This window comes from Triturus cristatus, chromosome 4_1 (assembly GCF_964204655.1).
Source record: "Triturus cristatus chromosome 4_1, aTriCri1.1, whole genome shotgun sequence".
NCBI classification, from domain to species: Eukaryota; Metazoa; Chordata; class Amphibia; order Caudata; family Salamandridae; genus Triturus; species Triturus cristatus.
In genome coordinates this window covers 1208270125-1208297128 of record NC_140585.1, presented here as the reverse complement: position 1 = coordinate 1208297128, position 27004 = coordinate 1208270125, and the positions used below count along the sequence as shown (strand labels likewise).

Genomic DNA, 27004 nt, shown 5'->3' with positions numbered 1-27004 from the left:
TCTTCTTTTTGGCAGCTTCCTTAGTCCAAAAGAGTTCTAACGTTGTGGGATTAGAGCCCCAGTACTTATACCAGTTTTAGTCTTTGAAGTTGGGAAACTTAAAAGAAAAATCTTTCTTGCCTTACTAGAACCAGTTTTGTCCGCCCTGGTCCAGCCACATCACAGGTGGTGGAGACAGCATTGTGAAAGTCAGACACAGCCCTATTGAGGTGTCACTGACAACTCCTCCCACCGCTCTAGCTCACGAATACCCATCAGAATATGCAGGGCACACTTCAACTCTCTTTGTGTGTCTGCAGTGAATGCACAAACAGCCCCTGTCAATCTAAACCAGACGTGGATTCCACGGGGAGGCACCGAATGGTTCAGCAAGAAATTACAACTTTTTAAAAGTGGCATTTTCAAACACGCAGTTTAAAAAACATCTTCACTAAAAGGTGTATTTTTAAATTGTACGGTAAGACATCCCAAACTCCAACTTTATATCATCTTCCAATGGGAATCTGCACTGGAAAGGTGTTTCCACCCAGACCCCATGTTAATCTCTGGAAGAGATAGTCTTTCCATAGTGAAAAACGAAATGCACAGTATTATTACTACCATGACATGTAAAAGCACACCACTAAATGTCCTACCTTTTAAGTACACTGCGCCCTGTCCATTTGGCTGACTTGGGCCTACCTTATGTCATAAAAGTGAAGGATGAGGCCTGACAAGTGGGTGCACTTGCTAGTTCAACATGGCAATTTAAAACTGCGTGCACAGACACTACAGTGGCAGGTCTGAGGCACATTAGAAAAGCTACTTGTGTAGGTGGCACAATCAGTGCTGCACGCCTACTAGTAGCATTTGATGTACCAGCTTTGGGCACGCAAAGAGCACTTTACTAGGGACTTACCAGTAAATCAAATACGGAGAACCAATCAGAATGACAATTTACGGAGGGAGAACTTGCACCTTAGCACTGATCAGCAATGGTAAAGTGCACAGAGACGAGTCAGCAAAAACGAAGTCCAGGATGCCACTAAACAGGAGGTCAGAGAGCAAAAAGAGAGGGGAAACATGCCAAAAGATGCCAGGTCTAACAGGCATTTACTGAGAGCTGCATGGTGTTTAAAAGTGATGACCAAATAGTATCTGTTGCTACTTCTGCCTGAGGTCGTTTTTTGGGACTGGACTGCTGGATTCTAAGTGGGAGCTCTGATTGCACCAGGCCACTACCTCCTTCCATTTATGGGTTGCAAGTTATGAGATACTGCAGTTGTATCAACAAGACTAACTTATGTTGACAGTTACTGATTTTTGCAAGTAGGGCAAGGAGAAATTATCAGACTTGGGCTGCAAAAAAAAGCAGGACAAACCAGAATACCGGTAAATCAAGCTTCAGTAAAAGCCCAATGATTACACCAAAAACTCTGGTAGAGAGACAAAAAGTAAACACAGAACTGCATCAAAAAGCGATCAGGACAAACCAAAAGAGGCAGTGTTGCTAGCTTCAAGCGTGGTGTACCTGAGACACAATTAATCCCAGCTATACTTCTGATTGATGGCAAATTCAATTCATTATCAGAATGTCTAATCTGGGTAGTGTCAATGATTGGCCAGAATACAGAGGCAGACAGAATGAGAAGTGAACACCCAGAATAAGCAAATTCAGGTTAGGACGTGTAATATTCAAGTTAGGAAAGAGAAAAGATTAACACTTTGAATGTGGGAGCTATATCCCCAGGTTTGCGCTCTGGGCAGGTTATGGAGGGGGGTCTAATCCGAACCAATCAGATTAAGATGCAAGTGTCTAAGGAAGCATGTCTTCAGCCAAGGTTGGAGTTATTTCAGCATTACTTTAAGCAAATCTACAGATCTGAAAGCCAAAATATATGTATGGTTTTAGCACCTGGTGATCATTAATCATTTTAGGAAACTCAGGAATCCGACACTGAAGAAAGTTTACTTGCTTGAGAGTTTTTAAAAGGAGCACATACGCATTCAGACGAACAAAGGGTGTGTATTGCCTGGGAACTGTTAACTAGATTTGTCAGTAGTTTCTCTCACCAAGCAATAACTTTGAAATCCCATGTGAAAGATTTTCAAAATCTAAAAAAGAGAGATACATTTCTGAACGGATACCATATACTCAAATCATTTAAACAATAACTATCATTGCAGGGCATTTATTCCAGAAAAGGCGAGGGTTATCATGCAGCTGTGTTCTATTGCCTAGCGGTGGATCTGCAAGATCATTTACAATATCCTCTACTTACAGGATATTTTATTCTGTGTAAACTGCCTCCACACAACTAAATAATGGGCAATCAGTCTGAAGTGTATTAGTTAACTTCTGAATGTTTCACTCAGTGGAATGCATAATCAAATTATCATATTTATGAGATGCAGATTAACTTCAAAAGGCTTAATTTTAAGGCACCAAAAGAAATCTTCCAAGTCCGGTTTAAACTGGAACCTGCAGTTTTTCAAAGCACCCGACCCGTTCCGTCATGGCCTACACATGTAACTGAGGCCATAAGGGACACGGGGCAGGGTCTAGGAAGGAGACTGCGAGTCCCGAAAGAGACAGTTTTTGCGCCCCATTTTGCGTGCTCTGGATTTTAGATTGCATGCAGGAGCCTTTTCTTATCTGCAGTGCCTGGGAAATGAAGCGAGTTTTGTTGTTTTTAACTACATCCTAAATTCTATGTGATTACGATCTAAATACTGAAATTATTTATATTTTATTCTTACTACACTATTTAATTGATCTTCTTTGATTTAATAACCTACTTTTATAACGTATGTTAATAGACCCTTTCATCCAGAATCAATCAATGTATATTTGTTTTATGATGTGACTTTAATGGCTCGGTAAATACCATACATTAACTTAAGCCTGATTATTGCGGTACTTTAAAGCTCAAGCCACACCAAGGGGGGCATTTTCCTTTTTCACTAGGGCCTTAGACACACAGCTATGCTGCTGGTTAGCAAAACACATATGAAGGCCTTTTTAAAAAAAATTATTGAAGTGTGATGGAAACAAAGATTTTAAAAGGATCAAAACAAATTATGACATTTGGTGATGCACAAATGACAATCATTTGCTGAAACATAATTTATAAATTTTGATTGTGCACCATGTACTTTTATGAGTACAAATGTGTGCCTTTGCAAATTTAGAGGCTATTTCAATGGAGAATGTTCTGACTGTAAATAACAATGAGCTACCATGCTTTAGTAATATATTTGGGACAGTGTGTTCCAAAATACAACACCAGCTACATACTACACCCTTACAGCTCTTGCCAAATGGGCATGGCTCATTTGCTCTTTATGTGACGTTAGTGCTCAGTGATTTAACATTGACAGAACCACACTCGCTCCGAAAATTATTACAGCACCACTGAGAACAGAGCAAGGAAACCTGTCCAGGATGAGAGTACGTCTAAGGAAATGTGCGAGAGCCCCTTGAGGTTAATCATTCCAAGCCCAGTGCTGAAGCATATGCAGCGTGGGGACTTTGGAAGTGTGATTAGCTCACACAGGGTGTGTCAATGGAAAGAAATGACTGAACGGGTAGAGGCAGAGACCGACAATACTGGCCTAAGGGGTTTGCTTATAATGGCTAGATGCAGCATACGCTCATTCCTGTTTCTTGCCCTGGACACTGGAAGGTCAAAATTATTATTCTAACTCTATCCTAGAATATTTGGGGAAAGAAAAACGTTCCCCCAAATATTCCAGGAGGCTTATTTAGTATTCCAAGTCCAGTCCTGGAATATTTTGGGTAAATTTATAAAACCCCCAAATATTTTTAGGAATGGTTGAAAAGTAGACATTTTGAATAGCAAGAAGTGCTGCCCTAAGGAAGCGGCTCAGCGCAAAGAACGAGGAATGCTACTGCATAAGAGCCGGTTACTCTGTGCCACAAGCCAAACTGCCTCCTGGTCTCGCACTCTTGTACTGAGCCTCTTCCTGTGAGCGTGAAATGAAATGAAAATTATAGCTTATAAAGCGCAGCTGCCACTCCTAACGGAGTCTCCTGGCGCTATCAAATAACAAGCGTGGAGTTTATAACTGTCTCCATACCCACCAAAACATTGCTCGCACTATTTATTCACACAGGGGGTGTGGGGTGAGGGCTGTTTGCTGCTAAAGCAAGATGAATAGCCTTATGAATTAGATGTTCAAATTTGTATATATGGTTCACAGTGGCGTCTGGCATCTATGGGGGGCGCGAGCAAAAATAATATTTAAAAAAACACAACATCCTCTGTTCTGGACCTCTTCTTACAGGAACTGGATGCTGCAACTCCCTTGACCAATCCTGGCGCTGCTCTCCTGCAGCATGAGAACAGCACCCTGATTCGAGGGAACGGCCTCACTCGGCGTTTCACAGCGCTCTGGAGGCCTGCACGTGCTCAAATCCAGCTGTCTTAAGACAGCTGGGTTAGAGATGTTTAAAGTGTGCATGTGTGGCTGGCCATCGCAAGACGGCTGGCTAAAATGGCACGCACACTTCAAAAGTGCATAGGGACGCCACCCTCCTCCCTGCTGCTGCCACTCAGCAGCAGCCCGCCCCTGTCCCAATGCTCTGATCGGGACGGGGGATTTAAAATAAAATGGTAATAAATTGCCATTTTATTTTTCATCTCTGGGGTTTTGGTGGGATTTTAAGTGGGGTAATGCTCCTCCGCTACAACAGAGAATCTGCCCCTGATAGCTCAATAATTCAAAGCCTTAACCAATAGGGATCGAGCCCTCTGGAAATAGAGTGAGTTGGAAGATCAGCTTGCATTACATACAGTAGTTCTAATAAGATGCTCCTTTATCAAATGAACATACATATAGAATGAGCAAGACTGACGCTTTTACTTTGAAAGTAAGCAATATACCCCAAAAAATAAATACATTTGGAACTTGGAAAAATAGACCAAGGCTGCAGACAGTAAACTACTGTACAATTGGTTTGCTTCAAAACTGAAATGCACCTGAAACATACTGCAAGTTAATAAAACACAGACAAGGGTTATAGACAGTTTTATTTAACTGCTCTGCAATGTTTATCAACTTTAAATACCATTTCTCCAAGGCATAATCTAATGCCACTATAAAAAAATGAATAAATGAAATAGTAAAGGATAATCACTGGAGGACCATTTTGTGCCACTTGTAACCATTGAACCAATGAGGGACCCTATTCATACAGTTAAAAAAAAAAGTGTACCTTCAGGTCTATAACCTTGCCTGGATGCAGAATTACGATTTCCAGGAATTATACAAGCGCTTACAGAAGTAGACCTGGAAACCTATACATTTCCAGGTTCCCAGTCATACTATTAACACGTTTTTATTTATTTTTTTCTCCCCCTTGAAGACACTTCTTGCCTGCAGTCCCACAATGCTTTGGGGCAGGGCGATCTTCCCACCTTTTCAATGGGGGCAGTGGAGAGGTTGGAGAGGGCTTCATGAATAGAACACGTAAGTTGTGGGAGAACATAAACTCACCGTGTATTCCAGCCCTGAAACAGTCACTGCTGGCTTACTTCCAGCCTATTTGAGTAGATTTGCTCATTTGAGTACGGTAATATATAATTTTATGAGTGCACAACCCGTGCTGCATTTGCAAGATACCAAACTAACATGCAACAATAAAGCACATTTTAAATCTGACAAGATTTTGCAGAGGTTATCTTGTAATAAAATATAAATGCTCAGTTACTAGACCTAGTGCTTGGTATAGGTTCACAATTACAGCAAACAAGGGAACTGCAGCACAGTGAGATTAAGAGATATGCCTCAAAATACACAATGTGACCACGTTTCCAATGTCAGACTGAGGACAAACACCTTGATCTGCAGAACTAGAGTTTACTTATAGTAATATGTGAAATCGAGTGAATGCTTAAAACTAAATTTGGAACTCAATTCACAAGACTCTTCTTCAAACTAGAAAAACAGCAATGGCCTGATGTGTTGAGAGTCCTGCACAATCAGAAAGGTAGCGTAATCAGAGTCTAGCTAGAATCCAAACTGTGATCTATTATGAGCTCCTATTTAAAGAGGTAACTATCCGAGGCCTGATATGAGAACGCAGCCCTAATTTGGCGCCTCACTGAATGGCACCAAATGGGAAAGTTGGATTTCTGAAACATCTTGACCCATATTTACGAAATTGCGTATCGCTATTTGGGAATTGCAAAACAGAATATTTGTACTCTACGATTTCCTGATAGCGATTTGTACGGAATCACAATAGCTATTATCAAATTGCAAACTAGGACATCGCTAAATTGCAATTTGCTAATAGCACATTTCACAGATTTGGGCCATATATGTCCTTTTCAACAAGGGCCTACCCTTGCTAGCCCCATAGCATAAAGTAAATAAATGAGTAATCTAGTGAGAAGTCTATGATGATTGTACTACTGCTGTTTATTGCTCATTAGTCATTAATCATGTTTCCCACCATCTCCATTACCACACACCCGACAAGCTTCTCTAGTAAGTGTTCCTCCTTCTCGCAAAGCTTTTGCTCATATTAAACACAAAAGATACAAAATGCAACTCTTATCTACAAGTTTGATGTCCTCCAGTATAACTACAATTTTAAATTCAATTGTTTGCTTTTCACAACTTAACATCAAAACTCCTTCTGAATATTTTGCATTTACTTTCAAGTTTATGACAAAGATTATATGCAAATACAGCTCAGGAGCGACAAGGGTTTAGCGATAAGCCTTAAACTCATTCAGAACATGTTTTTTTGTTTTAGAAGTAAATGAATATTGCTCCTTTTTTCCAAATCAGTCAGTAGGCTAAAATAATGAGATTTGAGAAAGAAAAAAATAGCCTCGAGGGCAACTTCTGTCCATATGACAGTTTTTGAGGAATGTTCTTATGTTTATCTTCTGCTAAAAGGCAAGTTTAGTAATGGACTATCCTATTGCCGCAGAATAATTCAACAGTCTTTGTTATGCAGTATAACATCCACAAATATAAAGCCAGGGAATGTAAATGCTTTGTGAATCGGCCGTTTACATCAGGCTACATAGGATGAAAAAATCCTCATCACAGTACACCAAAATCACAGCACCACAATCACATAGTTTATGGCACAAAAAGGCTAAAATACTAAGCCTTTGAACTTTCTGGTAAATGGAAAACAGGTTCTGATCTCCATTGCTTTAAGTGGGATGAAAGAGGTGGGGACTGGGGGGGGGGGGGTCTATGAGAGGGGTGTGACCACAGAAGTGTAACTAGGAGACAGGAAAGAGTTAACGAAATACTGATCATTTAGAAGTGGCAAAAAAAAAAAAAGAAAGATTAAGGGAATGCTGTGATTTGATAACTAGAGCAGCATAAGTAAGAGCACATGGTGAGGGGTAGCCATTTTCCTTGCTTTACTACTTATAGAGGTGGTGCTTTGCAGGAGTTATGGCTGGACATGTGGAATAAAAACCTATGATCAGAGATAGAAATAAAACTGGAAGAACAGCACAGAGCTTTACAGGTATGTTAATTAGGTTGTAGAATATAAAAGTATATTTAGATAAAACATTGTGTGCCTCATCTGAAAGAAAATCTGTACCTTCTAGAGACCATACTAGAAGGGAAAATAGAAGCGAGCTTAGATGAGTACATTAACTAAAAATACAGTGAGCAAAGAAAGAGTAATTGGTGTACTGAAAGTATAGTAATTTTATTGAGCTGGGCAGAAATCGCATTTTGCGACGCCATATATGCCTTTGTACATAAGAAAAGGCAGTTTTGCATTTCTTAATGGCCCGGAATAGCGATTCCGACCATTAAGAAATGCAAAATCCTTTCTTACATATGGGCCCTTGTCCTTTCTATGAATAGGTATTTTGTATAATACCACATCACTTGCACTTACTAGTAGCTGTTCAGATTTCTCAAAGTGAGCATCACTAAAGATAGAAATGTGCTGCATAGAACGGAAATGAAAGGGAGCCTGATGCTATTGTGCATATTGGCTGTATCAAGTGCTAAATACAATTGTTCTGCATGATGCTAACGAAAATCTCAGACAGCTCAACAAATATAACTATTTAAAATGTAGCTGGCTCATGTTTTCATTTCCAAGACTAACAATTTGTTAATGCTCCAAAGTCCAAGATCAAATGTAGAGTGAGCCTTGGAGCACATTCAAGTGAAATCACCGAGAAGGATGTGTTCAACTGAACAATACTTAAAAATGTCGAGACACCGTTTATTGCTGAACAGGGTATTTATACTCAGGGAAGTCAGAATAGACGTTATTCAATCTAAATAAATAGACCATAAGAGTACAATAAAAGAAAAATACTTTAAAATACAATTAACATCCAAATACATCTACAATAATACATAATAAAAACAAACGTAAAAAAGGCAGTATCATACCTTGGCATTCCCCAATCCGTGAAATCCACATAAAGAACAATAGAAAAGCAAACAAGAATTGGCATAGCCAATAGGTCTCGCTTTTGGGACCTTATAAGTATTTAGATTTGCAGCACAATATCCTTGGTGCAACAACATTAACTGTTGCATGGCTAAACACTTATAAGATCCCAAAGGCGAGACCTATTGGCTTTCCCAATGCTTGTTGCTTTATGCCATTACAGGATCTGTGCACTAAACCATGTGCATGAACGGGATCAACATGGTTCTTAACCCCAACCATAAGTTGTAGGTTGATTTTTTTATACGTTATTTTTAATTATAGGGATCGCTGTTATGACATACATTTGCAAAAAACAAAAAACCTTTCCTTGCAAAAACAATATCCAAATATGCATTTTGTGATATGTGCTCCAAACAGAAATGTGTTATTCCTGCTGTCCTATGTCTCATGAATGTTCAGTGGTGTTTGCCCCTGTCTTTGTCCAGATATAACATTTTCAACACACTGGAATAGTCATGCACTTTAAGTTATTTTTCTCTTATTTACTAACTGGAAGTGGGCCAAGTTTCTGAATAATGACAAAGTAGGAAAGAAAATGGAAGGAAAGAAGAAAATAAGAGTAAGAAAAAGGAAATAACGAAAGGACAAAATAAAGTCTAAAAACTGTTGAATGAAGAAGAACGAAATGATAGGCAAAGAAAACAAATGGAGACATAAATCATAGAAAGGATAGAAAAATATCTAAACAAAAGAGGTAAAGAAAAAGATTAATAGGGTAAGGAGGTAAGGGAATAGAGAAATGATGAGAGAATGAAGACTAAAACATAAATAAATAGAAAATAAGAAACGGGGAGGGAGAGTGGAAGGAAAATAAAGGAAAAGGGAAAGGAAGGAACTAAACGTGTGCGTGCAGTTTTGAAGGCTTGTTTTGGCCATGTCAGTTTTTTGTGTCCGCCCTGGTGAAGTAATCACAGCTGCCTTGTGTGGCTGAAAGAACATCTCACCATTGCTTTCTTTTTATACCGCTTCTCCTTTGTTCTGTTCATGCGCGTATAAATAAAACGTGATTATAACATTTCCCAAAATTGGCGAGCTTTTACTTCTGAAATGTATTTCGCAAGGTGGTATGCTATTTGTTGGAAATCAGAACATTTGTTTTCCTGGGTAATCTGCAAGTTCATGAGCAAGTACGTCTGCATGGACTCAAGTGGAGATTCACAAAAACATTCGGAGGAGTATGCCAGGAAACCTTTGTAAAACTTTCCAAATCAGGTTTCTGCACCCATGCAAAGTGATAGAACGGAGAACACAAACCTCAACTAAGGGTCCACTATGCGCTCCAGCGAAACATATCTGCCACTTTAATATGTCTAAAGAATGCACTGATGGGAGCGCCAATATGCCAGCTCTACACACACGATAACTCCAGGAAAATAGAGAGCAGGGTTTAGTCAAAATTACAACCCGTAATGGCGGGCTTAATGTGAAGAACACGACACCAGTGCCCAGAACCGCATTCTCACACCTCAAGGTGTAAGATAGAAACAAAGGGCCACAGCCCTGTTAAGTGAGAGGGTCTGAGGGGGCTACGAGGGGTTGACTAAGGAGCTAATCGTGCACAACAGGTTTAGAATAAAAGTTGCAAAAAAGATAACATGTAAGGTGCTTTGAAGAAATAAAATCACAGGGGCAGGGATGAAGATTACGCTCTTAGTTACTGTAGTAAGGGAATGCCACTAGTCGATGGAATAAATTAAGTCTAAACTTCAAGAAAAGTTAATTCTGACAATGTTAGGTACAGAGTAGCAAATATGGCTGTGGGCCTTCAGAAGGGGCCGGCGAGATACAAGATATAACCGAAAGAAAAGTTCTAACTTTATCCCACGTTGCTGTCCCATATTTTGCGTGGGACATATCTCGCAGTATCCTTTTGCTGAGGGAAAAAAGGGGTGAGGGGTTCTCAAACAGCTCTGATGTAGACCGAGCCAAATTCGAATCCATAATCTTCCCCAGCCAATGAATATCAGGCCCTGACCCAATGGCAGTCAGTCTTGAATAATTGCTCTGTTAAATGCCAAAGACTCATTGGTCCAAACTAGTCAGCAGAAAATAATAGCGCAGGTCCGTATCTTGTCCTCCAAGGGAATTAATCCCAACTCATTAAGACACATAAAAGTGGCCGTGCATTGTGGGAGGGAAAGCAGGCAACGGGCAAACCTATTTTCGGCTATCTGTAGCCCAGTTACTTCATTGAAATCCCAGCCCCATAAGCAGCCACGCTTAGGCAATTTGCCAGAAAGACACCACAGAACACAACACTCCCGACTCTCTCAGGAATCGCGGTTACAAGACACATCCTTTCGCTCACACTTTTGTACTTGTCCACAATAAGATCTGACAGAGACCTGAACAAGTTTAAAACATTTATTTGAACTAACGTGCTCTTATATGCAGTATACGTGACACAATAAGCATAAAAACGTGTAATACAAATACAGTCAACATAGCAAGGAAACCTTAGATTATAAAAGGAGCTGTCATAGTGAGTGTCAGAGTAGGCTAACCTTTCTCCTTTTGTATAGATGCAGGATGATTATATATTAGAAGTTATCTGGGTGTTATCTGCAGACCCCGTACCTCAGTCTATAGATGTTAGTTCTACATCATAGGTGCGGTCATGTTCTGCACCATGGAAAAGTCCCTCTCCAAGTGTCTGCTTCCTATCCGTGTATTTCAATAAGATCAAAGTACGTGTTCCCAAGCAACAGCTGCATCTGTATGTTTTGTCTAGGTGCTAGGGCCTGACCAGAACAGAATAAAAAGGGGCATTGTTGTTCGACCTTGTTCGCAATGTTCAGCGTAAATCCCAGGAACCTAGAAAATAGGGAACACAACAGTGGGTTCTTATGAGAAAATATCAAAAGAAGCATTTGCAAAATAAGCTCATGTAGTAACATGTGCAAAGTAGGGGACAGTCTGCAGCCTGCTCATGCTAACTTAGGGAAGACGACAATGTCCTCATGGGCCACGTGACAACATGACAAAAGTTTTCCTAATGTTTACTTTAATGTTCAGCCCTTCCATAAAGGCTGAGAATCGATCAAGGAGATGCTGCATCGCTAGGGGGTGTACACCTCTTAAGGACAGCGTCCTCTGCATACAGCAGAGCTGGAATAGGATGCTGTCCGATCTGGGGCAAGTCCTTTCAACCAATTCCCTCTCCAGACAGTTGATTTAAAATGTGAAGAGAAAAGGTGCAAGGACACAACCTTGCTTTATCACCCTGCGGATGGCAAAAGACTCCGAGCATTCCACCCCCCAAATCATACCGCACTGATGCACTGGAATCCCAACATCTCTCTATATTGGGGTTGATTATGGACCTGTCCATGTCGATATCTTCTATTACAGTCCATAATGTGCTATGAGAGACACAATCAAAGGTGTTGGATTGGTCCATCAACCTGAAAAATAAAGCAATGTTATATTTGCCCACCAGGAGAGAGCGGTTAAGGCACTGGTGCTCCATCCCGAGCCCCTCACCTGAACCCATACTGATAATCAGAGTGTTCTGGAGTCCACAGCCCAGGCTTTTAAGGTGTGATAAGAGGACACTGCCAAAGATATTCACAGTAGAGTCCAGGAGAGGGATTGGATGCCCTTGATCCCCCTTTTTAAAGATGGGGACAGTAATAGATTGTGACCAAGTGGCTGGTTTACTGGAGCAGCTTGCTGCCACAAGAACATTTGTGACCAGTGGGGTCCAGAGTTCCATCTGGCTCTTAAAAAGGTCAAAAGGGACCCCATCGGGCCCAGGGGTTTCACAACTGGGGCTTGTTCTTATAACCTCCAACACTACATCGTAACACAGAAGATATTTAGGCTGGAATTTTTACCTTTGATCGACACAAGGAATAGGCTTGAATTCACTTGTCACTTTCTCCCTGGGTCCCGCATAGTAAACCCCTCCGAAGAAAGATGCCCATTCCTGCCCTGATATAGCACTTGCCAAGAAAGGCACATTGGCCTTGCTTAAAAAGGGCCAGTTCACAGTACCCCAGAAGGCCCCAAGATCTTTCTTACAACTCGTTTCCTCAAGATCCTCCCAGACTTTCTCTTTTAAAGTGTTTTTCCTAGCCTTCACTGCCTTCCGGTAGGCTTTCCTACACTAGACCACTTCTTGCGGTAGCCTATGGGATTTTTTTTGCAAAGCAAGCATGAGTGCCTTGTGTGTGCTTGAGCATTCTTTATCAAACCAGCCCTTCTGCTTCCCTAAGTGTGGATATTGGGGCCAATCAAGTGCAGTTTTGATAGTCTCGGAAAGATATGAAAAAGCCCAAATAATGTCAATAGGGTTTGTCTCATTGCCCAAACAAATATTTAACAAGGGAAGTTTACCTGCTGCCAACTTAGACATGAGGGTTTTGGTATTTACAGTTTCCCACTTGATCCACAAGCCCTTTTTGCCATGGAGAGAAACGTGTGTTACACGCCTGTCTAGTTGATAAGTAGCCTGCCAGTAGGAGATATTAATGGATTAACTTAGCGGCAGGTGATCACTAAAAGGACTCAAGTGGGTGCTGAAATTGCAGGTACAGTTGTATAAGTTGGCTTAGAAAGAATAAAATCAATAGGGAACCCTCTCCTTTACCCACAAATGTATTCAAGAAGGGACATTACCACCACTGGACTCATTAGAAAAGCCCAAGTTGTGCTTGATCAAAAATAAAGTAAGGCCATTACCAAAGGCCTCATTGGAGAAATGAGACAGTGAAAACCGTTCTGATTCTAAAACCTTGCAAGCATCTCAAAAAGACGGGGGGCATAAGTGGCCATTAAAATACTCCCACCCCCCCCCACCCCCCCCCAATACCATGTTCAGTGTTTTCCCACCTTCATGAATAAAAGAATCCAAGTCTGTGGTATCCAGCTCAGACAATACACTGACTCTGTTGACATAAGGGATGTTAATATAGAACTTAATAATGCCAACATTTGTATCATCTCTAAATTCGAGGCCAAACAGTTGATAGAAAGTTGTGTCTGTTGTAGAAAAATATTCTGGTATGTACCATTACTGAGAGGTAAATTACTAGACCTCACATGGGTCTGCCAAAAGAGAATGGAGAGGCAGCTAGAAGGAAAGTCTTGAAGCTGTTTAAATGTAAAGGCATGGTATACCAGGTTTCCTGCAAGCAGATAATTGCATAAGTCTCCATTAAGTCGGCCCACAAGATATTGTTACAGTTGGTCCTGAGACCTGCTACGTTCCAGAAGAGGAGTGCCAGCTTCTGAGCCATGCAGTTTGGGGAATTCAAGTGACTCTGCGATGGAGGTTCTTCATCATGAAGATTGCAGGAGAAATCACAAGGGCACCCCATATTTTAGTTGGACGTTTCACAGGGAATTTCACTCTTACCGCAGCAGGTAAATCCTGTTGTATAGGAAAAATAAAAGCTTTAAATGTGGTGGTACCAATGGCCGGCCTGAGGGGCTCATTGCTCGTTTTGCCCAGCATTATAGTGAGTTTGGCATTTGATGTCCCAAGAGTAAAGTACGAGTGCAGGTTAGATCTTATGCTTTACAGGTCTCCCGTATGCGTCAGTGCCCCATACTGCCATCCTGAGGAGTGAGGGGTAGGGTGACAATTTGCTGAGGACAGCCATTAGTTTGAACGCTGGTGACTTGCAAATGCTCATAGCTGTTCCTTTGTTGATCAGCACCGACGCTTCTGAGCATGCCTCTGTAGGAGGGGACAGCGTTTGTGGGACTCAGCTGTAAAGGAGTAGGATAATGCGGAGGGGATTTGGAATGCAAGCTCAATACCCCAGTCCAGGAATTTGTCCCTGTACTCTCAGACCTGACTGGCAACTTCCTGAATGGACCAATAAGACACAATCATGTCTCTAGCTTGCATCGTGGGTTGGAGCTTAAACTCCAAGAACTAGAGATCATTGGATGCTATATGTTCCAGACCCGCTAAGGTGTAAATTGAATTAAGTATAGCACTCCTATTAAGTGTCATGATCACTTTTGGATGTATAACTGTGAATCAACAACAATTTCTTCCTATGCAAACGGGGATTACTATGAGCTTCAGAGCTGGCTGATGTTACAACACCTGTATTTAAGCTCAGTGGCCCCTGTGAGGCTCTCTAATTCCCTGTTGATCGGATGTTTCGGGTTCGCTAGCATATTCCGCGGCTCTATAAGCAGGGATGATGACAAAGAGGCACCTGTACCCAGAGTCATTAAGAATACAGCTACTGAGCCCTTAGGGCAAGTGACACAAAGTTGGTCCGGTTGGTGGATGTTTATAATTGCTCCCTCCTTGCTGGCATGATTGTGGGCGACTTGCTGGATGTGTAACACAACACCGTTCATGGAAGTGATGTGGTTGTCACAAGGTAAGACAAAACACAGAGAGTGCTGTTGGCTTTACGGGCGGAATGTGCCCGTCAGACAGTCAGTGGATCAGGCTGGATGGATAAATCTGAAAAGAAGCCTATGGGTGGGGGGTTGACTCTTGTTTTCAGGTATCTGACCTGGTTTGCAGTTGAAATACCTTTGGAGCAACAGTTGGCTGGAAAATGGGGTAAGTCTACTTTCCCTATGGCAGTGTGTTTTCTATTAGGAGAGGTACTGGAATGACCGATGTTGCGTCCTGAACCTTGGGACTAGATGTTGGCCGGACAGATAGGTCCATAATAGCCCTAGGATGGCTAGCTCGGTTACCATGAATAACCTGGTTCTTTCTTGCTTTCCTCTGCCATGTCCTCTACCTTTTTGAAAGCAATCTTTGAGATACCGGGGATACGGAGTATGCTTGGTTCAGCGGCACTGTGGGCAGTGGGGCGCAACTGTAGACCAAAGACTTGGTGGTGTTTCACTGGGTTGGCTGGCCTCAACTGAACCCTTGCCATTCAAAGGGAAGGTCATATGTGTCAGAACAAACGTTTGCGCCTCCGATGTAGATTTCATAAAGGAGGTTGGTGCCTTTGACTTCCTTCAGGATAGCAGAGTACGGACGGGACAGAGGTAAGGAGAGCGAGTGTAGTTGAACACGAGCAGGTGTGATAAATAGTTGCTGGATCAGCCTGCCCTCTGATGACCATCTCATTAAAGGCCAATAATTTGTTGTTGATGCCCATAACATAAGCCCCACTCGCTGTGCGCAGAGACCAGCAGCCCAGACGCAGCTGGCCTTCCACTGTCTCTAAGGGGACTTCGTGGGACATTGACCTCTGTGGCCAAAGTTGCCCCCACATCATCCATAGACTGAGGAATCGCCACAAAGGAACCCATTGACCACACTGCAATCGGAGCATCTTTGAGCATCTTTTCATCCAGCTGCAAGACCAATCCATTATAGTCTATTGTGGTTGCACTGTAAAGCTTGGAACGGAACTGAAAAGCGCAATGGTGGCCAGGTAACTGTCGAAATCTACCCCATTTGCCCCGTCAGACCTTTATCCTGTAGAATCTGGTCGCCCAAGCCGGCTGGAGTAACCAAACTAACTTTTTTTAAACTTTTGAAAATTTTCCGCACTTTGTGGACCACTGCTTGTTTGCAGCCGATATTAAAAATGATAAAAACTGTGGAAAAACTGCATCTCCGGAACCCTCCAGGGGATTATGCTCATCAAGGACTCTAAAAATCCATAAAAATATAATTTTTATATATTCTTTTCATGTTTGTTTTGTGTTGTGTGGCTTTCTTATTTCGTTGTTTGGTACTGTTAAATGCTTTTCACTAAGAAGGTTTGTTCAAGACCTGCTGCTCGATAGCCATAGCTACCCAGGGTTGACCTGAAGGTTGTTCAAATGAGCCTGACTGGACCCAAGACAGTTTTTCCGAGTGTATTTCATGGTAAGTCCCCACAGCCATACCATATAATATACTCAAATCCTCACACTTTGCAACTGGTATCAATGAGGCAAAAGTGAAAGAGGGCCATTAAAATGCTGGATGCACAATGGACAAGTGCTGCTGACAGAGTGACCTCTAATAATACCATCTTCAACTCAACACCAACTTTGTAATTTTTGGAGTGCGCCTTATTCTCTTGCTGCCTCCTCAATTTTTTTTTTTATCTCAGTCCATTATTGATCGTGGACCAATCCTGCCTTCAAGGATTTAGCACTGCACCACATGGCTAAGAAATTTCCAGCTTTGCAGCATAAATATCACTAAAGTTGTTGGTTTGGTTTAATAAAAGCCGTTTGACTAATTTCTTCATTCCACAGCCTTTAGAGATACAGGAATATTGCATGAAATTGTGTATGTTTATTTCTAGGCTTTATTATTGCAACAGCAAAAGTAGTATGTAACTATAATTAATGACACAGCGATCAGTAACGCAAAAAAAGTGTGGCTTTCAAAGACACCCTTTCGGAGTCAGACAAGTGTTTTAATAGACTGTCTGTATATATGAAAATAATATGGACTGGTCATCGGGTTACTCTGCAACAAATGCGGTCTCCCGTATGATTAATTACTCTGCAAAAGTACTTTCTCACTTAAGAGAAGGAAATTGGCAAAACCAAATCAAAGTGCATTCCCAAACAAAAAATATAACACACCACTCCAATAGACTACTTCACTGCTAAGACATCAACCCTGGTCCACCAACCACACTTCCACGTGAGGCCTGTACGTCACCCGCTACCACACATCGCTGTGCCCCAAAATGCTTAAGCTCTTTGGCCTCGTAAGAGTATCACCTAAAACTCACTGAGGCACATGACCAAGTATCCCCCACTGAAGCACATCGCCCAGAGCTACTTTTCCTATTGCAAATCGACTTCAGCTGTATTTCTGCATCCCTACCTTTCTGCACACCACCCTGTACTCCACAACTGAATATCATCATGTGCTCCCCTCATGAGATGGACATTTTTCTAATGACTGGATATATATATCTATCTGTGCATATCCCTATTTATATAACACACTGTAAACCTGTGTGTACACACTGTAGAAAACTGCTGTGAACCCCTGTGTACACACACGGTACAAAAGCAAATCTAATGGTTTTGTTAATATTTACTGTTAGGTTTGTACGCACAACTGTAATGACAAGTGAATGGCGAAAGTTCACTTTGATCTGCTCCAAGATAACGTTGGAAAAAAGTAGGGACAAACACCTTTCCAAACTGAATGCAACTTCAACATCTGATTTCAAGGGCTGATGACCAAGTAAAATGATTTAGGTTTCAGTTACAACAGTGGCAGGCATAACAGAAGTTAAAGTGATCACCTATATCAAAATGAACTGACCAAGTGATTTAAGAAAACCCGGTTAGGGCACCCTGAAAGAGAAATTTATTTGGGTTTCACATATAAAAATGTCAGGCGACTGAGCAGATGCTGGATCATCTAACATCAATAAAAAGTGGAGCCGTAGTAGAAGAAGGCTTTGGGGGAAGACAGCAATACATCTTTCTTCTGTGAAATTTTGAGATTGTTACCTGGTTACAAAAGCCACACTAAAGAATCAAATTTTTGCAAACAGATGGGAAGGCAATTCTATTTTGGCATATGATAACATGGTTTTTCAAATCACCTTCTAAAAAAAGTACTTTTCAAAATCATCTTTTACAATAATATATTAAAACAAATTAATCATTACTTTCTATGGCACAAAAAATACATTTTGCTTAATAATATGTATTTGTAAGTTGGCAACATTTTATAACTTTTACTGGAGACTTTTTTAAACGTATTTAAAACATATGATGAGTGGTGAATGTTACTTACCCTGTAAGCATCTGTTTGTGGAATGTGGTTATGTAGATTCACATGCTTAGCGTAAGTCTGCCATCTAGTGTTGGGCTCGGAAGTGTGCAAATTGTTGTTCTTCATAGAAGTCTTTCGAGTCGCGAGGTATAGTGACTCCTCCTCTTGTTTTTAGTGCGCATGGTTATCAACTCTATTGTTAGATTGTTTTTCGCTTGGCGGGTGAGGATGGAGTGAAAGGATAGTGTATTCCATGGAGATTACCATATAATAATGTAATGTAAATGTATATAAATGCAAGGAGCACAAATCACATGGGAGGAGGGTGGGTGCATTAGAATCTACTGCACTACATGCCACAAACAGCTGCCTACAGGGTAAGTACCATTCACCGTTTGATGGCATGTTCTCACTGTAAGTGGTGACTAAACGGTGCCTGGCGCATTTGTTTGTACGTAGTACTGCTTGACCAACTTTTCTTGTTGTCGTGCAAAAACAGCTACACAGTAATGTTTTGTAAATGTTTGTGGTGTAGCCCATGTAGCTGCTCTACATATGTCAGCTATTGGAATATTCCCTAGAAATTCCATACAGGCCCCCTTTTTGCGTGTAGAGTGGGCTTTTGGTAGGATAGGGAGGGGTCGTTTGCCTTTAGCATAGCAGGTTTGGCTACATTTTACTATCCAATGTGCAATAACCGATTTGGAAATTGCTTTACCTTTATGTTGTTTGGAAAATGCCACAAATTGTTGTTGTGTTTTCCGGAAGTATTGTTCTATCTATATAGTACATTAGTGCTCTGTTAACATCTAATGTGATTCCAAACTGGTGTGGGTTGAGCTCTAGGTGGAATGACTCTTAAGGCCCTGTAGAAAAGCTTTAATTATGGAAATTATGAATATAGAAGTTTGTTCTCCATTTTGAAGGTATGCAGCTAACGCTGTAAGATGTATTTTTATAGAAGTAAAAGCTAACCCTGCAGCTTATAAGTGATGTAGGTAACAAAGAATTTTTTGAGGTGATGCATTTAGTGGATCAATATCTTTTGAGCGACAATGATGAACAACGCATTTCCACTTTGCTGCATAGCATGCCCTTGTTGTAAGTCTTTGTGCTTCTTTTAGGAAATACATGCATTCTTGTGGTAGATTTAGGTATCCAAATGCTTAGACCTCAGGAGACAAGTTGCAAGATTGAGAGACCTGGGGTGTGGATGCTTTACTGCTCCTTGGTTCGGAGTGAGAATGTCTTGTCTGTTGGGTAGTAGGTGATGTGGGACTACTGGCGACTCTACTAGTGTGCCGTACCATGGTTGCCTGGCCCATGTGGGAGCAGCTAGGATGAGTACCAGGGATGTTTGTTCAGTTTGTGAATTACAAATGGAAGCAGGAGGAGAGGTGGGAAAGCGTAAGCAAATATCCCTGACCAACTGATCCAAAGTGCATTGCCTTTGGACTGTGGGTGTTGGAACCTGGAGGCTTATTGTGTTCTGTGGTGTTACAAATAAGTCTAAGTCTGGTTGTCCCCATTGTTGGAAGAATGGGTGTAGGAATTCTATATTGAGTTCCCACTCATGGATTTGTTGACATTTCCTGCTGAGGAGATCCGCAAAGTCGTTGTCTACTCCTAGTATGTACTCTGCGTACAACTGAATGATGTGTGGTAGAGCAAACTTCCAGATATTTTGTGCTAGGAGAGACAACGGTGGAGATCTACACCACCTCTTTTTTTTGCAGATAATACAGGGTAGTCATGTTGTCTGCTTCGATTAAGACTACCTTGCCTGTGAGGTGAAGATAAAATGCTTTCATCGCTAGAGGAACACAACTTGCAGCTCTAGGTGACTGATATGTAGAAGGGATTGACTGTATGTTCAGTGCCCATGTACAGTCATTTCCAATAAGTGCGCTCCCCATCCAGTCATTGAGGAGTCTGTTCTTATGGTTGTTTGCGGAATTGGGTCTATAAAAGGCCGTCCCTGTAACAGATTCTTGGAGTTGCTCCATTGCAGAGAGCTCATCAACACTAGATCCTTTAATTAACCCTCCGCTTGAGACCATTGATGCGTTAAGCATTGTTGTAGAGGGCACATATTGAGTCTGGCCTGAGGTACTACTATGGCTCCCTAGGAGACGCATAACTGTTCTCACCGATATTTGTTTTTGTGGCTGAAACTCTGGTACCAGGGTTTTGAAAGTTTATATATTGGCTGCATTTGGGTATGCTACTCCTGTTTGACAATTTAAGATGGCTCTCAAGTAGGGATGTATCTGGAGAGGATACAGGTGTAATTTGACTGCATTGATTGTAAAACCATGTTGGTGCAGTAGATTGTATGTTTTGTCTTCGCAAGTGAGCTGCTACTACTGCTAGGCATTTGGTAAACACCCTGGGGGCTTTGGTGACCCCGAACGGAAGCACTTTGAACTGAAAGTATTGTCCGTTGAAAGCAAACATGGTGTTTTGCCAGTGTGCTGGGTGAACTGGATTGTGAAAATATGCATCTTTTAGGTCTAATGCAGTCATGAAGTCTCCCTGGTGGAGAAGTGGTACGACGTCCTGAAGAGTGACCATATGAAAATGTTCTGAGAGTATGTACCTGTTCAGAGGTCTGAGGTCTAGGATGGGTCTTAGAGCTCCATCCGTTTGGTTTTGCTGTTGTAATGGCACTAGCTCTATTGCTACTTTGCTCAATAGAGCTTGAATTTTCTCTTTTTACAGCTTTTGATGGTCTGTAGGTGTGAGGTGGAATGTTTGGAGGTGTTGAAGTGAGCTTCAGACAATAACAATGCTCGATAATATCTAACACCCATTGATTGGATATGATACTTATCCATGCGGTAAGGAACTGTTGTGGTCTTCCCCCAACAGGTGTTGTGTGATCGGGAAAATGGTTGGAAAGTCACGGCTTGGTGGTGGTGGAGGGTTTGGTAATACCTCCTTTACATCTGCCTCTACCATGGTTTCTTCTATAGGATCCCCTATAGTATCCTCTAGGAGAGAATGCTTGATTTTGTGTCTTATTATAGGAGGTAGATGTCTCAGTGGAGGTCGTTTTAGATCCTCCATGATATGTGGAGCAACAAAAGGAACCCCGTTGTGATTATGTCTGAAGGGCTCACATTGTTTTTGCTGTTTCATTATCTTTTTTTATTTTTTCCAGGAGAGTATCCAATTGTGGTCCAAAAAGATGCTCTTCATCAAATGGAAGGGCTAGTAAATGTTGTTGAACTTCTGGTTTAAACCTAGATACCCTTAACCAGGCATATCGTCTTAGTATAAGGCTGGTATTTAGATCTCTAGTAGCTGTGTCAGCAGCATCAAGGGCAGATCTAGTATTTGTACGGGAGATAGGTTTTCCTTCAGATGCAATTAGTTTTGCCTTTTTTTATGGTCTTCCGGGAGGTACTGTCGAATTTCTTCCATTTCGTCCCAGTATGCCCTAACAAATCATGATAAAAGACCAATAGAGTAGGTAATTCTCCAATGGTTTAATTATTGTGCTGCTACACTTTTTCCCACTGCATCTATATGTTTGCTCTCTTTCGGTGGAGGAGCTTCACCAGCTGCTTAATAGTTTGCTCATTTACGAGCAGTATCCAATATCAAAGAGACCGGTGTGAGTTGACTCTCTTATGTATGTAGGGTCCACTAGGGAAGGTATATATTTTTTATCAACCCTAGAAGTAATAATCCTAGCTCTAACTGGGTCGTTAAAAATAGATGTGGTGTGTCTGAGCATCCCTTTAAGCATGGGAAGATACTGTGTGGAACGTTGAGTAGAAGAAAGAGTTTCAAATAGAAATTCATCTTCTATTGACTCAGTGTGTAGTGCTACCTTGTGAAAATTAGCCGCCCATCTGATAAGGTCATGGTAAGTAGTGGTGTCATCAGGAGGAGAAGGTTTGGATGGGTAAAGATCAGGATCAGTATTACCTGGTGGGTCTGTGTCAAATGCCCCCCAGTAGTCTTGTGGAGGTAATGAATGCTAGTCATTGTCCCCTCCCATCTCCTGTAAAAGAATGTAAAGAATGTAGGGATTCCTCTGGTGAATCTACAGTGTCATGAATTGGTGACTGTTGTGGTGATGGAGTTTGTATGTCCGGGATTGGAGGAGGGCTAGAGCGAAGTTGACTAATAGCTTTAGCCTATTTCCTTTTCATCTTTACAGCAAAGGAATATCTATTGTGTCTATTGTGTTTCGAAACAAAAGTTGTCTTTTTGCAGGTTGTACATGTTCCTGAGTGGGCGTAGTGAGGATTCTTCCTGTAACAGTGAGAATCATTAAGTGTTTTTGGCGAGAATCCAGCTGCTGATGCAATTGCTCAAGTACTGGCTGTACAGTCTGGCGAATGTGCAACAGCTTTGTTTTTTTCAGTTGCTTTTTCGGACCCAAAGATTTTAGTTCTGAAGATGTGGTAGCATGTGCTTTATATTGTCTCAGTGCAGAAGGTCGGGTTGATTCCAATGCATAGTGTTTCGGACTGAGGACTTTCGATGTAGGCTGTTTCTTCGAAGCTGAGCCGAGGCTAGACATTCAGGAATCAACCAGTCTGTACAGACTATGGCCCGTAGGCAGTGGTGGCCCAACAGCAGACTTTTGGGGTGGAGGCTGACGGGGCAAATTACTCATGGTTTGTTATCCTAATGTGAGAGTATCCTGTTCTGCATCAGAGCCAGAACTCTGTTCTGGAGAGAAATTACCCTCATCTGCTGCTGACAGATGTGTCTCCATTCTGTTTACGGTTCCTCCAAACCAAAAATGTCCGGCGGGTCTTTGATGCTACGTCATGACATTTGTAGTCTTCTGGTTTTGCCATCTTATAAAGTCTTTTTTGATTGGAACGATCTACAGATGTCACTATTTTCTTCTTGATGATCAGGAGATAAACAGGAATTACACACCTTGTGTATATCTGTGTGTGGATATTTTGCGTGGCACAGACAAAGACGTGTACGAGAATTTTCGCCCCGAAGGGAGCTAGCAAATCGAGTCCCCTGGACGAGTTCAATGTTAATTTTATATTTCTATAATTAGGGATAGATTATTGATTGAAAAGCATACCAACGGTATTAGAGAGAATCCTAATGACTGTGTCCACCGGAGCAGAGGAACACACAACCGAACTCGACAGCGGAAAAAACAATCTAACAAAGGAGTCGATAACCATGTGCACAACAAACAAGAGGAGGAGTCACTAAAGCTTGTGACTCGAAAAACTTTTTTGAAGAAAAAACAACTCGCACACTTCCAAGCCCAACACTAGACGGCAGACTTATGCTAAGCCGGTGTATCTACAGCCACACATGCCATGAAACATTTTGGAATGGTAAATAGTGTATGTTAGAAGAGAGACAAGGAAAAATCTATATAAAACATATAACAAACAAGACTTGGGGCTTGTACACTCTTCAAAATCAAACAATAAAATAACAAACAAAACAAAAATAAAATCATCAATATATGTGTAAGGGATTTTGGGGGCTTTCCCCACCAATAAAAATAACATGAAAACATAATAAAAAACAAACACACCTGTACACGCACACAATGTAAATAGAAACAGATGCAACAAAACAAATTGAATAAAATGTTTTCAAGGGAAGGTTGAAATTTATGAAAATAATGTTGGTCAAAATACTAAACTACAAACACAAACTATGCCATTATTAAAGATGTTTTTCACAAGTGATTTTTATAAAACATGCTTTGGAAAAGGAGTTTATCACATGGAACTAATTTTAGTACGGATATATGGCCTAGCCTCTTTTCTGAAGACTAACTGAAACGAGACCAATTATTTCAAATTTTTTAGACCAATTCTACTGAACAGAAGTAGTGTTTTTCTTACCTTTTCATGTATGTCACAGACAAAAGATGATAAAAATGCAGTGCAAATTAAATGCTTAAATTATACTTTACATATTACCTGTTTCTACACCACAGGCATTATGGAAATTACCTACTGCTGAGGAATTTAAAATTCTTTTCAGTACTATAATGTCAAAGGAGGACTACTGTGAACATAGCACCTGAACCTGTGTTGTTTACAATTACCTGTAATGTTTGTACCTGTGGTGAGTGAATTACGGAGGACTGTGCTGTCTGAATGACTCCCTGGACCTGAATTTGCTCTCCTGGGCCATGTATAGCGGTTAAAGGACCAGGACTTCTTAGAGACATCTAAAGAAACAAAATTGGGAGAACAAATTCTCAGAACATTAAAATAAAAATAATTAAAACAGCATAGCCATCGCTTGTTAGATATCATGCGACTTTCACAAAAATCAAAGGAATATGTTTATAAATGAACTTCTTATGAGAAAGGGCAATTAATGGACTAGCCTAGAGAATACAATATAGGATAACAGTGTAAATCACTGGAGAAAAGAGCCTGTCACAACAGTTTGCTTTTATTTGAAGAACTGGTAAATATCCTCTACAGGGGACTGTTCTTTAAGGAAGAAAATAATTAGAAATAATACTAAAGTCCATGAAAAAAGGAATCTTCAAAATGGCTGAGTAGCATTGGTCATACACATGTGGAAATTAATGTTACCTATTCTGATAAAAAATTCTTCCTTTGCTCCTTGGATCGCCTAAGTTTCTATTCAAAAGAGAACTATTAAGTAAGTAAGGTACCACGCATAAAAAAACAAAAAACATCTGTTCATGTAACTAGTGACGCCAACACAACCAATCGGTGAATAATGTATGCCCCTTATTAGCAGAGGTGTGCTTGAAGGAAAAGGGTATGTGCTAAGCTGAGACCAGGAACCCTGGTGTTGTGAGAGGCTTAAGAAGTCCCAGGGTTCTTATCTCACTGCGCCCCGTGGTGGAAGTCTATGGTGCCAAGGGGAAAATGATCCTAGACTGAAATTAGAGACCTAAAAAATAAAATAAAAGCGACAACCACAATGAAAAGGGAGTTTGACATGGTCACACACAGGCCTTGTTCCCCTGAAAACAGTAATACATCCATCCCATCAAGAGGTCTAGTCCTAAAAGATCCAGGAGGTGACTGAGAGCTGTTTCTTAACCTTCAGGAGGCCCCAAGTTAGACAGCACGAGGAGAGGTCCCCAGGGTATACACTTGCTCTTTTCATCTCTATGAAAGTATTCACCCCTTAGATCAGGCATTATGAAATGCTATGACGTATTGACAGGAATGAATTTGCAAAACTACAGAAATCAGATCCGTAGCAAAGACCTACACAGCTGGAGAGAGATGGGACGTAAAAACATCAGACAACTCAAGATTGAGGTGACCAAATTTTAGTGGGAAAGGGGGTTTGATGGGGCCCTGGGGCATCAAAAGAGCTTAGTTACACCAGAATACAGGGACTCCATCAAACATCTCCTAAAATCAACACTTGATTTAATTACACCCCTCTTTGGTCCAAAAATGACACTCCTTAACACCTCAATTGTGGCTACTTTCCAAATAGTAACAGTCAACTGAATCCTCCTGACCCCACCATCATTTCTCAATGACTGTAACACATCCTAGGTCTGTCTTATTTCCGTCTTATCATCCTCTATGCAAACCTGCATACTACGGCATCAATTAATACTACATATCGAAATACCCTCCCTCACTCTGCCTCCACTGATCCAGCCAAGTCCTTGCTAAGGCGAGTCAGATTTTATAAAGACAAACTATTTTTAGGCCTTTTCATCTTTTATTATCTTCCCACATTTGCTGTGTGTCAAAATCCAGAAGTCATGTTCAGCTTATAATTTCAAAAAAATTACTGCTTATTTTATCCTGGAGATACTTCTTTTAAAGAACGAACACATGGTAAAATCAAATACAGTCACTAAGTTAATAAAAACGTTTAAAGAAAAAAGTGAAAGAAAAGGAAGGCAATGTTGCTCAATAGGATGTAGTCTGGAGAGGCTGTAAAAATGCCAATGCTCCTTTCAGGAAACAAACTTCACCGGCATCCCCTGATGCCTTGTCAATGGCAGCTACTCCAGTTCTTTTTTCCTGCTCTGGCTAATCACGATCCTGGAGGATAGCGATCGGGCTTTTCTGTCTTACTCCTGAAAAGAGCATCCTGTAGATCCAAAAGCAGAGGGATAATATCAGTCATTGAGGACTTGATAGCAGGGGGTTTTGGTGCAGATTGTCAGCAGATGTCATACGTCCATTTTTTATACAAAGACTGCAGAAAAAGACCAATGACTGCGGAGTCGAGCAGGAACTGCACACAATTGCAAATGGTTATCCCCATGTTTCCTGTGGCCCACAGCCACCACTTTACTTGTATCCCCATAAATGCCCAATGGTTTACAGTGGTGGATCTGTGTTCATCCTTCTTTTCGATACGCAGCCTTGATGAGAGCCAGATCTTCTTCATGTTCTCATTTAGGTGATTTCAACTTCCTTAACTGAGACTCCCTCTAAGCTTTACGTAGTCTTCGCCGATCTTTTTCTAAACAAGCTTTAAGAAAAGATTTGGATATTTTGCTCATTCCCAGCAGCTATATTCATACAGTGAGTTGATGTCTTACTGTTGGCCTCAGTTACTTTAGATCATTACAACATTGACTACCTCCTCACTAAATTATGTAAGAAGCGGCAAAAGGCTTCAAGGAGAAATCTTGATTATGTATTGGTAACGAGGTCTCTGCCAGAAAGTGCCACTTGTCATCAGAACGGATTGAAGCCATCCATAAGTTGCACTGTCCAGTGGCTGTCTTCAAGGTCTGAAATGTCTTAGGTATAGCTGGGTCCTGCAGACAATGGGACACTGGGTATGCGCTGCTGTTGCAAAGTCCATAAAGAATTATGTAAAAAGTACACCCATGAACATTGGCAGTGGTCTAGAGGAGCTGAACTTGCGTTTGTACATATAAA

The 27004-nt window shown here is 41.1% G+C and overlaps 1 protein-coding gene across 2 annotated transcripts in view; it reads right to left on the bottom strand.

Annotated features, from left to right (window-relative positions):
* ATF1 (activating transcription factor 1) overlaps positions 1–27004 on the bottom strand; it is a 209544-nt gene that overhangs the window by 162953 nt on the left and 19587 nt on the right. Inside the window, exon 2 of one of the 2 annotated variants that reach the window (XM_085654542.1) lies at positions 24199–24324. In XM_085654542.1, coding sequence (XP_085510668.1) covers positions 24199–24324 — 126 coding nt within the window. The remainder of the gene's footprint in view (positions 1–24198; positions 24325–27004) is intronic. The other variant, XM_085654543.1, reaches the window with a different exon arrangement.